At 38.0% G+C, this 12,331-nt stretch overlaps 1 protein-coding gene across 7 annotated transcripts in view; it reads left to right on the forward strand.

Annotated features, from left to right (window-relative positions):
- Window positions 1–12,331, forward strand: part of CLCN3 (chloride voltage-gated channel 3) — a 66,343-nt gene that overhangs the window by 28,593 nt on the left and 25,419 nt on the right. For 2 of the 7 annotated variants that reach the window (XM_013942170.2, XM_013942172.2), the window contains exon 1: window positions 1,852–2,021. The exons of 4 other annotated variants lie outside the window; for them this stretch is intronic. In XM_013942170.2, coding sequence (XP_013797624.1) covers window positions 1,943–2,021 — 79 coding nt within the window. In that variant the 5' untranslated portion in view covers window positions 1,852–1,942. Of the gene's footprint in view, window positions 1–1,851; window positions 2,022–6,901; window positions 6,964–12,331 lie in introns of those variants that run through there. One more of the 7 variants, XM_013942174.2, reaches the window with a different exon arrangement.

A 12,331-nucleotide genomic window follows, 5' to 3' on the forward strand; every position in this document is an offset into this window, starting at 1 on the left:
AAATACAATAATAGTTTATTCTCTAATCATTCTTAAGATTACAGAAATTCTTACCATATTTCTTCCTGCTGTGAATGAGTTTTTCTTTAAAGCCTCATAATGAGGTTATGGATTCTTTCTAGGTACTATCAAAATACGGAATTGAGAATACTCAGGGATTTCTGTCACACTTCCCCTTAAATCAAAGTACTGTGGATAATTTAAAGTTCAGATGGGCTCTTATTCTGTGGGAAGTTTGGGCAGTTTGTGTGCTGCCAGCAGGTGTTTTCTATTTCTTCCCAGTGCTATCAGTGGGAGTGGGATAGGACACCTGTGATGGTATGTTTTGAGAGTGAGAGCTTATTTAGGGATGTCTCACTGTTTGGGATGTTAAATTAAATCCTTAGCTTGATTTTCACAGGCAAAACTGAATGGTGAGAATGCACCGTGGCTCTGAAAATCGGACCAATTTTGGACGTTCAAAAACTTGAGAATTCAATTGCTCTTGCTGAAAAGGTGATTGTAGGAGGCCTCTTATCAGAAAGCATTTCCTTGTATAGATGACAGCAAATAGAGATCTCTAAATCAGTAGAAGACAGTGGTATTTTGAAATTGAACATCTGTGGCTCCAAGGTTGTCTTTGTTTTGGAGATAAGAGGGTCTTTAAGTTTTTTTTTTTTCTCTGTAGTTTGCTACAAGGCTCTTTTTTTTTTTCTTCCTTCACTCTCCTTTGTTTTCCATTTTCATATCTTCAGAGATGTAGAGAATTTATATCAGCGTTTTCTGAATGTTGTATTGGAGCCATATTTTTAAGATACTAACGTGTCTGTGAAATAAATTTAGTATTTCTTTATGTCCTCCTCTGTACCCAACAAAATCACTTTATAGCACACAGTTTGCAACATTGGCATTGATATATAAAAGAAAACTTCTTTAAGGACATACTCAGAAAATTATTTAAGAAACTGGTGTATTTGAAAACTAAATTAATTGTCTATCAGTGCTCTGTAGACAAGTAGTTTTTGAATACGGGGGGTGGAGGCAAAAGCAGGCAAGGTAATCCACTGGCACTTGGAGTAGAGCAGTTCGCTGCTTTTAGCAAATTACATTGTTCTTCCTTAGTGGCTTAATAATTTTGATGTTTGAAAATAAAATGATAGGGAGATAGCCCCCCCCCCCCCAGGTAATGCATGAATTTTGATCATTTATGTCCCTTCCAAGTAAAACGTAATTATGACTGTTTAAAAGCCTTTGCTGGGCTAGCTCCAGAATGAAATGGTCACAAATATCTTTTTTGTGCTCAATTTTATGCCCTGAAATGCAGATTTGCCTTTTTAAATGAGCCAGTAAACCCACCGCTCATTTGTTGAAAAGGCTGACAGCTTCGGCAGCTTAACATTTTAAGTGAATTTCTTCTGTTGTTTATATACTTGTCACTGTGACTTTGACAAATGTCAAAGTGAATTTGACATGTAAGTCATAGGACTGGGGCTGGAAACCTGGCATACATGTTGTCGTGCACACCTCCCATAACCCTTGCCGAAGTTGAAAACTTCTTTTTCTTTTTTTTTTTTTAAGCACAGAAATACGTGTTTGCTGTGTTCTGTGTAGGTCGAGCAGACCGCAGAAACCAGCGCTGTTCCGTGTCGTGGCTGCGGCGGCGGCGCCCGGAGGCCTCGGCCGCGCCGCGCCGCGCCCGGGGCTCGCCCCCGCGGGGCCGCGCGCGCCCGCCCCCCCCACCTCCCCGCCCGCGTAGCCCCTGGCAACCGCTCTGCGCTCCTTCCCCTTTGATGACATCAGCGGCGGCGGCCGAGCCCCGGCGCTGCGCGGAGGCGGCGGCGCGCAGCGCGGCTCCCGCGCCAATATGGCAGCGGCCCTCGCCGCCGCCGCTGCCGCCGTTGTGTAAGCGGTGCCTCGGCGGCGCTGAACCGGCGGGCGGGCGGGCGCCGGCCTCGTCGCGGCCATGGATGCCTCGGCGGATCCGTACTCCCCGTACGACGGCGGGGGAGACTGCATCCCGCTGAGGGAGCTGCACAAAAGAGGTATCGCGAATTCGTGTTTCCGTGGAGTTCCCTGCTCGCCTGGCGGTGTGTTAGATAGCGCTTCAGATTTGAGGCGTGTATAATGGCTTTCGAATTGGTGCGTTGCTTTGTTTGCCGGCCTGATGCCTTTTGTAGGAAAAGCCTTAAATTCCAGCTGGTTCTTGTGTTGTCGTTGATTGTTTTCTCTGTGGGCAGATTAGTCCTGCTTCGGATCACATCAGCTTGTGACTCCATCTTCAATATGTGGCAGTCTTTTCTTTTCTTAAATAAAACCTTCCCCTGTGCAAAAGACCTAAATTGTGGTTGTGACTGACTGTGACCAAACTGGCAAGAGTTTCAGTAAGCTGTTTCACACCTTTCGATAACTTGAATAGAAATAATGTTTATATCTATCTTTGAAGTTTCCCTACATGTTTTTAGACTTAGCAGTTTGTTGACATCTTTGAGATATAAAGAAAAAACTATACAATTGTAATACTAAGTTAAGCCGATATTGGTGAGCTCTTAAGAAATCAGAGCTTTGTGATAGGTTCTTTACACTGTTGCTTGCAAGGAAGCAGTTTAAAAACAAAAAAACCCCACTGGTCTCAGTGTTCATAAAAATCCTCTTTTGAGCTTGCCAATTGTTTCTTACAAATAAACTTAAATCAGAATATGTTATATAAAGATTTGGTTTTGTATTGGGAGTAGTTATAGTAGAAATAAGATTATGCCTTCGCATTCTGAGGATATGCCTCTTCCCCCCCCCCCCCTTAGATTTGGTAGATTAAGCCTTTTTGTGAAGAACAGTAAATGTGATAATTTCTCACTTTAGTTTTGTTTAAGTTGGTTAATCCAAAATTAGAGAGTTATCAACATTTATGCCTGCTGGTGCATTAGAGAGGAGGTGGTTTAAAAATAAAGATTTGATTTACCTCAAATGAGTAGTTTTTTTCACTCTAGTCACTATGAAACCATTTTAAGTTTTTTTTTTCCACCTTTTCTTGCAAGCTTTTATTTCTATAAGTAATTAGGTCACATTTTTATGTTCATCTAGTATTTTTATCTGTGTTTTAGTACTTTACATAAACAGGTTATATGTTATCTTTTTGATTCTTGCAGTGTTTATCAGCATACACTAAGAATGTCAACAAATTATAATATGGCTTAGAGTATTTTAAGACAAGCAAATTTTAGACTTTTACTTTTTGATCCCAGTGTTTTCTGCCCAGATCATTATTGTGCAGCAGGTGCAGGCTAGTTTTCTAAGTCGGATTTTAAAATGATTTCTGAGAAATTGAGGATAGTATTTTCTTGAACATTTGCAAGGTGTAATTTAGATTTTTTTTTAATTGTTTTGTTTTTTCAGATGGGTGGGAAAAGAAGTTGCCTGTACATCTTGATTACCAGAAATGAGAGAATGTAATTTGTAGAAAGTCGTAAAGATGAGAACTACACAACAGCATTATTTTACCTTCTAACTTTGCAAATTATAGTTAGACATTGAAATTGGATTGGCTGCACGTTTTAGTTGATTATATAGCACAAAAAGCGGAGACACTTGTGGTGCAAAATGGTGTCTGGCATGTCAGAGTATTGCTTTTAAATACAGAGTTTATAAATACTGCAAATACTGTAAGGAAAACAGTCCAGGGCTATACTAGCTGTTCATGTTGTGACGACATCACTTGGAGCCAGCAAGAAAATTCCCAAGTGTGACTTGACTCTTTTTTTCCCCCCGGTTTCATTGAATTCCGTTAAGGCTTGTACTTGATGTATTCTGATACAGTATTTCAAAACAGTGTTACTGGTGGTTCTTCAGTTCACTATAGGGAGTTTAGATTAAAAAAAAACACAAAACAAACATTTTGAATATTACCATTCTCTCTTGCAAAGCGTAATTTGGCAAGTGCATATGACTCATAAGAAAATTGAGTCTCCAGATCATAAAGTTTGTGCCACAGGTTTCATCAAAATTTGCTGATTTACAGTACTAGAGTAATCCATGTTATCATCATCTAGCTATCAAAAGAAGGCTAAAATGCTGTCAGACTAAACCAGAAATTTAAAGTAAATTCTTGACATTTCTTTTTATTTATGGATCCGAAAAAGGGTACTCAAAGCTTTTTTCCTATATAGATTTCAGAGCACTGTAAGAACTAAATTAGAAGAAAATGGATAAAAATACTTAGAGGAAACAAGCTTAGTAGTTAAAATCTATGTAACTTTTTTTCCCCGAATTCACATACTGACACTTCTTCTGTCTTGCAGAATAATGTCCATGTCTTGTAAAACTGTTTTGTAACATTAAAACATTCGTTGCACTAATTGGCTGCAGTGGCTCACCCAAAGTGACTGTACCTCAGCAATGATGAAACAAGCATTTAACTTCGAGTTTTAATTAATGATCTTTACTAACAATTGATGAAATGATATAAGTATTATATCATATTACTATTAAAAGTCTGACCCAGTGGTTTTCATTAGGAAGATATTTTAATTTGTTCAGTCCAAATATGCTGTAAAACATCAAGTGGAAAGATTTCAAAACATATATTTATTGATTGTATTTATTTTTTAATGCTGATTACTCATCTCTTAGAAAAAAATACAGATATTATTGTATAGATATTATCTGTATTTCTTTTAATTTGCTCTGTCCTGATACTTCTCTTTATGTAGTACTGATCTCATAATTCCAGACCTCCTCATCCTCTCTGTTATACTGAAATAAAGCTACAGGACTAATTCACTTCTGCTGTCTTCTCAGGTATCAAAAGAGTATTTTTCTCCTCTTCAGGGCCTTTCAAGTTCTGATTTAGGACTGTGCATATATGAGAAGTAACTGACATATTACACATTTTCAGAAGAATTTGTTATATAATAAACCATATGCTGGAATATATTGTGTAAATAAATTGTTATTATTTGTGCTGTGCAGTTCTTTGCTTTGAACTTATTTTTGCGTTCTTTTTGCTAGCTGGACCCATTTGAAGTTTCCAAAATATCAGTATCTTGCTTGCCTTCTAACCAATCACCAGCTCTTTTTTTTACTTCCTTTTGTCTTAAATAAGCATTCATTTTACCATTCTTTTTTTCTTTTTAAATTTGAGATATGAGTGATAGCAGCACACATAGAGTGGCTAGGCTGTCTAAGCCAGTAGCAAAACTTCAGCTTCAGCAAGCACTGGGTGGTGACCAGCTTGTATTTATTATGTGCACAGGACCTCAACTGAAATTAATGAAATGCTATATCATTAGTAATCTGTGACTGAGCTGGTAGCCAGGAGATGTGAAAATTATGTGTGGAAAGAGCATTCAGTTTTCTGACATACCAGATTTACCAATGAGTTATTTTTAGTAAACCCATTTTTTTTGTGGGACAAAATAACTCATGGTTTTGTTTGCTGTATATATTTGAAGGACGAATCATCGTTGCATGTAGGTGCAGTTCATATTGCTTACATTATACTATTAATATTAACATTGGGGAAACCCCCCTCCCCTTCACAGATTCCCCTTTTACAAGAAGCCATGGGGCAGAGGATATTTAATAATATCCTAGGGAAAGTTTGAGTCACATGCATACTAAGCCAGTTTAGATCCTCTAAGTGGTAAAAAATTTTTGTGTTTTAGGCTGTATTTCTGCTTATGGGCTTCTCTCATGTTTCAGAATTGGCAGATGAATTGAAAGCCATCAGAGACTGAAATTTTCATCATGACCTTTGAAATACATGATATAAAAGATGTGTACACATGCTCAGAGCTAGAGTTTGACCCTGAAAACTTTATTGGTAGCGGAAGAAGAGTAATAAAATTCATTTTTTAAACTAATTGCAGGCTGTGCTGCACTTCAAGGTTCAGGCCAGAAATTGCAGCCAAGGTGACTGTAGCCATAAATGTTCCTTGAATGGCGAGTGTTTTCAGAAAACGCATTACCTGGAGCCACCCAGCATGTAACATTATAGGCTGTGGGAATCTACCTAGGTTTCCTAGGCCATTGTATTTCTGCAGCACTTCATTTTATGGTTCCTGGTATAAAAAGGGAATAGGGATTTTCTGTTATGAGTTTAACTTATTTGAATTTGATGAACAGAAAATACTATGGAATATAGCTGTAGTCCTTTCTAGGTAGTTGTAGATTATCTGCCTGCATGGGCTGTATGACTGATAAGGTTCTACATTAGGCATGTTACTTCTCAAACTTGTAAAGTATTTTGAGATATGCTAGTATAGGCGATATTAGGCTAATGAACTAATGAAGATTATGTTCTTGTTGGGCCTGATTGGGATAATAATGTTAGGATTGTTATTATTTCTGTTGCATCCTGTCTTTGCCCTCCAAAACAAAGCATAAGTAAATACCTCTTACATACATACAGCAGCAGTGCTTTGAAATCTGATTATCTTAGTTTCCATTGTCCTGACTCTATTGGTAAAGCCTGGTCGTTGTTTGTTAGAAGCTAGATTATTTATTCAATTTTATATCTATCTACCTTTATTTTTCTGTGTGCTGTCCATCTTATGTTTAAGTTGTAAATTTAGTAGTGTGGAACCACACGTAATTCCTCACTTATATACCTGAAGTTCCTATTGGTTAGCTAAATAGCTAAATAAATGTCTTCCATGCATTTTAAGACTACAAAAAAAAAAACCCCACTAATGATAAAGCCATTTCTTGCTGCATCATATAGACAGAAAGAAGTATTTCCACCTAAAGTAAAAAGCCAAAATTATTGATGCTTTCTTTTATATGCAATGTGCGTTAAGCAATGCTTGACCTCTTCTTTGTCTTGTCCTCAGATTCCTATCTGTTTGCAGAGGATGCAACCCTTCAAAAGGCTTTGTTTCACTCTGCAGCACTACTATTCAGCTTTCATTTACTCCTCTTTACTGTTTACTCCATCAGCTCCTACTTTTTTGAAGGTTATTTTTGAACCTAGATTTTTGGCCAGAAGAAATGGTGAGGAGGGTTTTTTGTAAAGCTTTGTTTTCTCTGTTCTTCAAACCTTGTTCTGAGTCTTCCTGTTTCCCACCATATCAGATCTGCTAGCTGATTTTTCAGTTGGTGTATATATATGCTTTTGTCATTCTATATGAATTTTGTTTGTAATGCTGAGGAGGCCAATGTAAGCCTTGTAAGTTCAAGCTTTGTAAGCCTTAGTTCAGGAGAGCCAACTAAAGAGGCAAGATGAGTTCTTAGCTACGCACAAAGAGAAGAGTATTACTTGATTGCAAAGGCTTTAAATGATTGATCGTCAGCAGTAGTGAATGATACGCTCTGACATGGCATGGTTTGCTTCCGATTCTGACATTTAAAAATTACTTCTACCCCGGTAAAGACAGTAGCGCTTTAATGACTATTTTCTTGAGTGGTTACAGACAAATTGAAATAAACTGACAATTATTTCTTGCCTTTTTTCATTAGACATGTCATATTTAGAGGTCAGAATAGGGATACAAAAGTAAGTTCAGGCACTAACACATCTTCTTGATACAAATCTTCCTTGTTACAAGTGTAAATGATCCTAATGGTGTGTATTGCATTCAGGGTGCTTCCCTGCCCCCATTCCCCTTGCCACCTAATACCCAAAGACATGTGGGTGAAGCAAAGCCTTGGATTAGTATCTGGCCTCTGGAGAGCTCCAGCTCCTGCTGATTTTAGCACTCAGCAGGTTTGGATGGTGGTATCAGGGAGGGCTTATCCTAGCCTCTGGTGTAAAATGATTAGCTTGGTTTTTAGTCACAGAAATGCAACCCCCCCCCCCCCCACACACACACACACTGTTTGAAGTAGCACAAATGAAGCACCTTGCACTGCTGTCAGCCAGAAGGACAACAGCTAAATGGAATACTGTATAGTTGTGCATTGTCTGGAAAAAGGGATGTGAGCAGCAGCAAACTAGGGTACTCTAGCTATAAGGGGTAGTATTATACAGGTGGTAGAGAAGTTACCTTTGAGAAATTGGGTTCTATTGTTGTTCTGCCATGGACTCCATTAGTGACGTTGTTTGTCTGTTGTAGTGTATACAACTCTGCAATGTTTTTAAACATACTCTTCTCAGGGAATTTTGAGCTCTGTGAAATGAATATTACTGTATACTGATTGGATATTAATATTTATATAGAAATGTATGAATTACTTCCAGAAAAAGGACCTAATTAAAATTTAACAAGAGCCCGTTTATATATTCTAGTAGAACTAGTCTGATGGTTTGTTGCTGTGGAAGGGGAGATCTTGTTTGCCCTTCCCCTTCTCTTTTTTCTGTCCCTGCTCTTGCACTGACTCTGTGTGACAGCGTGGTAGCTTGACTTCAGTTCTGTAAAATGACAGAAAATTTTTTTGTTTGTTTTGTCTGCTTAGCTGGATTAGCATGTTTGATTGGTATACTGTGCAGTCGGATGAGTGACAGGGCCAATTGAAAGCAGAGAGTGGGAGTGTACCATCAAGGGTGAGAGTAAGAAATGGAGAGCAAGACCTCCCCTTTGGGTGGTGGTAGTCTGTTAGATCAGCTCAACCTAACTCTGTGATTCTGTCCTGAGAGATGTCTTCTTGCCATAAAGTGAAGTAAGCTGCTATATGCTTAATTTGAGATAGAACACTATTTTATGTGCATTCACTTCTAAATGTGATATGGTATATGCTATGTATATAGCATGTGATGAGAATCGCTAACTTCATAGCTGAAAGGGGCTTCTCATGGTGTGAAATGCAAGAGAAGGAAGGGAAGAAAGGGAAGTGAAAGTTTAGACAAGTATCAAGTATTGGTATATTTCTTTAAATTCTCTGTCAGAATAATTATGTGCAATATAGATCGCAATATGGACTGGAGATATGCTCTTTCTTTGCTGTCAGACTGGATACCTGGCATATCTTACGTATTGAGCATCAGATATTATACAGTTGTTCACTTTATGGTCCTCTCCAGGGCAGCCTTTCTACCACACACTAATGCAGGGTATCACTGCAACCTGTTTGCTGTTTGGTGTAAGATAATATCTAGTCAGCAGCATAAGGCATTCATGAGAGTTCTGTATTCAAAGAAATCACCTCTTCAGCTTCACATCTTGTTCTGTGGCTCCTCCCCATCATACACTTACATTTCAGTATCCAGTATAGTGTGCCATGTGTATTTATTCCATCATGGGACTGAGCAGATACTGGCAATGCAGGAACCTGAGACAGTTTCAGAGGGTTTTTTTTTTTTTTTTTTTTTTTTGTATCCAGAACTCTGGTGATGACCATCTTTGTGGTCTGCTTCAAGTTCTGTTTGGTGTCTGATGCAGTGTGTGGTGCTATCCCCAATGATCTCCCTGCAAAAACTCCAGTTCAACATCTTTTAATATGCATAGTATGATCTGTTACTTTATGATGCTTTTCCAACTCTTAGCTCTCCTTTGCCTTGTGTGGCAAAGGACTGCATCCTCCTTATAGTTTGATATTATTTCATACATAGCAGGGGATAAAGCCACGCTCCAGGGCAAAGGCAAGCTTTTGTCCTACCATGGTCATCCAGGTTCAGGAAATTGCTTGATTCCAGTTAAACATTGTGGAAAATTAATAATTTAATAACTGTGTGTGAAATGTAAATTATGAGCCCCTTTCATGTAAAAATAACATTTTCATAATACATTCTGTTGTTCTTTTAGCTTTGAGAGCTAAACTAATGATTACAGCATGAAATTTGTTGGTGTCTTCTTTTTCCACAGCAAGATCTGCCTGCCCTTTTGTCTAGTCAAAGGTGTTTCTTAGACTTCCTTTCTGATTACTAGAATTGGAAATGGCAAGAGAGTTGGATCCCCTACCCTAGAACAAGGTGTTTTCACATTCATGTCCATTAAAAATGTGTTCTAATTTTTTTATTGTTAGCCTTTTATTAATGGAAGCATAGGTAATGCTTCTTTACAGCTACCTTAAAAGAGACCAGGAACAGTTTTGGTAAGAGGTTTGCAGGGCTTAGTTATGATAAATAGATGAGGGAGAATTTAATATGGCATAGACTTCGGAAAAAGCGGTATTTAAAAAGACATGGCAATCATGGTAACATTAGAGAAGGCTCCAGACATTGTAGAGGATTTGTCTCCTGTGTTTGCATTCTCTCCTTTCACTTGAAGGTTAACACCCCCCCCCCACACACACACACGTTTCTCTACCATTTTAAGCTCTGCTGTATGTAGACAGCAAAGTAAGGTTGTTAAATACAAAAATGAATAGTTTTGTATATCTTGAAGATTTCAGATTGCATTTTGTCTTACTAGGACTTTTTTATTATTATTTTCTTGTATGTCATCTTTCATCCCTAAGAATGTGTGTTCCATAGCAAACATAAATGAGACCTGTCGTGCTATAGATGGCTGAGAGACACCTTTGGGTCCAAAGGTAATACCAAGCCTCTGATAAACCTCAGACTTTCCAAGTTTAAAGGCAAAAACATGTTTTATCTTTGTATAAGTCTTAATCCCTATACCTTTGTGAGGGTTGGGGCTGTTGAGTGTGGTGTTTGTAGCATTTGCAAGGAGCTTACAGTTATGCCCTTTGACTTTTTTTTTTTTTTTTTTTTTTTCCTTTTTGATGGGTTGAAATCTGCTGCTGACAACACTGAGGAGCTGAGTTTACAATAAAAAGTAAAATAAAAATACCCCCCCGCACACCTGCCTGGCTATTCAGGTGTCAGTCCAGTGAAATGAGTTCTAATGCGTGTCTGAACTGATAGAAGTGTTGGGCTCAATGGCCAGTTGGGCCTGTGTCCTCAAGAAGAGAGCGTAGTGTGGTATGCCATATGCTGTTGACTAAATGATCTTGCTGTTAGTTAAACAAGAAACAGGAACCACTCTTTAAATCGTTCTGTATATTACCTCAATATAAATGTTTCCTTTGTGGCAATTACTGCTGCAGAAGCAGTTGGGGGGGGGGGAATGGTGGCCATGCCACCATTATATATTTTGGCAGTCATCCAGAAGATTATACTTGTGGACTGTAAACAAACTACTTTACCACAGGAACTGATAAAACAAGATGTTACAGAATTGATGACATTTGGAAGCTTCAAAAGACAAAACATTCTCCATCATTTGTGAAGAGGGAAAATTTTCCATACTCCTCTTGCTCTTCTTCCATAGTCTGATCACTGAAAGAAACAGCGTTGCGGGTGCTGCTGTGTGAGCTGGTTGTGAAGGAGCTAGCTAGTGATGAAAAGATAGTACAAGACATTTCCTTTATGCAGGATTTATAAGTTTTCATGACTGAAGGGTGTTCTGTGAGCTACCTGAGATCTAAAATATATAAATATATTTGTATGGCTTACTGTTGCTTTTTAGCTGAGCTGATAGTCTTCTGTTGATATCACTTTTCAGGTTTGGTTTACACATGTAGGACAGGTTGGTAATCAAGGGTACAAATATTTAGAAATAACTGGCAACTTGTGGAGATGCTGTGAACACAGTGTCTAATCATTCGATTTAGCTTTTTTACAGTCAAATTTTCCTATAGCAGTTCATAAACTAAAGTAAATTATAAGTACAACTTGTGTCAAGAGTTGCTTATTTTTCACCGTGTTCTGTTGAAGTTTCTCAAGAGTCTGCACTCAGAACAATATTTTGACTAGTATGTTAATTCATATTTAACCAATGGAAATATGAAGTACAGTGATGTACAAATTTAACCTACAGCTGAATGACAGAAAAAAATGTTAACATGTAACATTGAGAGCCTTAAATGAATTTCTTACATTTAAAATAATAAACTTTCTTTTTTTGCTGCAGGAAGTTTCTTATATTATCTTATGTCTAAATTAGTAAATAACATGGCTCCATAAGAGTAACTTTGTAGAGGGAAACAGCTGGTGTTCAGCACCCAGTGTCATTCTTTAATTAATTCAGGGGATGTTACTTTGGACTAGCTCTAATTTGGTTTTGTGGACTGAATGCCTGTTTGCAGTTGGAATGTATCTTTTGATTTAACTTTGTCTGGAGGGAATTGAGCTGCTGTGCTCTAGAGTGCTGTGGACCAGACCATGAAGAGTAGGGAAAACTGAGATTCACTTCAAAAGCATACTTATTTAAACTCAAATCGTGATATACATGTACATACAGTGTTATTACAGTGCCCAGTGCAGCAAGTTGTAGGGTTGTAGCGTCCTTGGACACTGCTGGAGTACACATAAGTTGTAAATTTTCTGAGTGAGATTGCTGATTCTTCTGTTTTTTTTTTTTTTTAATTTTTAACTGTAATAGAGCATAACCTTACTTTGGAAGAAAAGTGGGCAAGTTGAAAAATACTGAAACAACATAAAGCATCAAAGCCCAAAGACATAAATACACGCTTAAGATCA

This window comes from Apteryx mantelli, chromosome 5 (assembly GCF_036417845.1).
Source record: "Apteryx mantelli isolate bAptMan1 chromosome 5, bAptMan1.hap1, whole genome shotgun sequence".
Taxonomy (NCBI): domain Eukaryota; kingdom Metazoa; phylum Chordata; class Aves; order Apterygiformes; family Apterygidae; genus Apteryx; species Apteryx mantelli.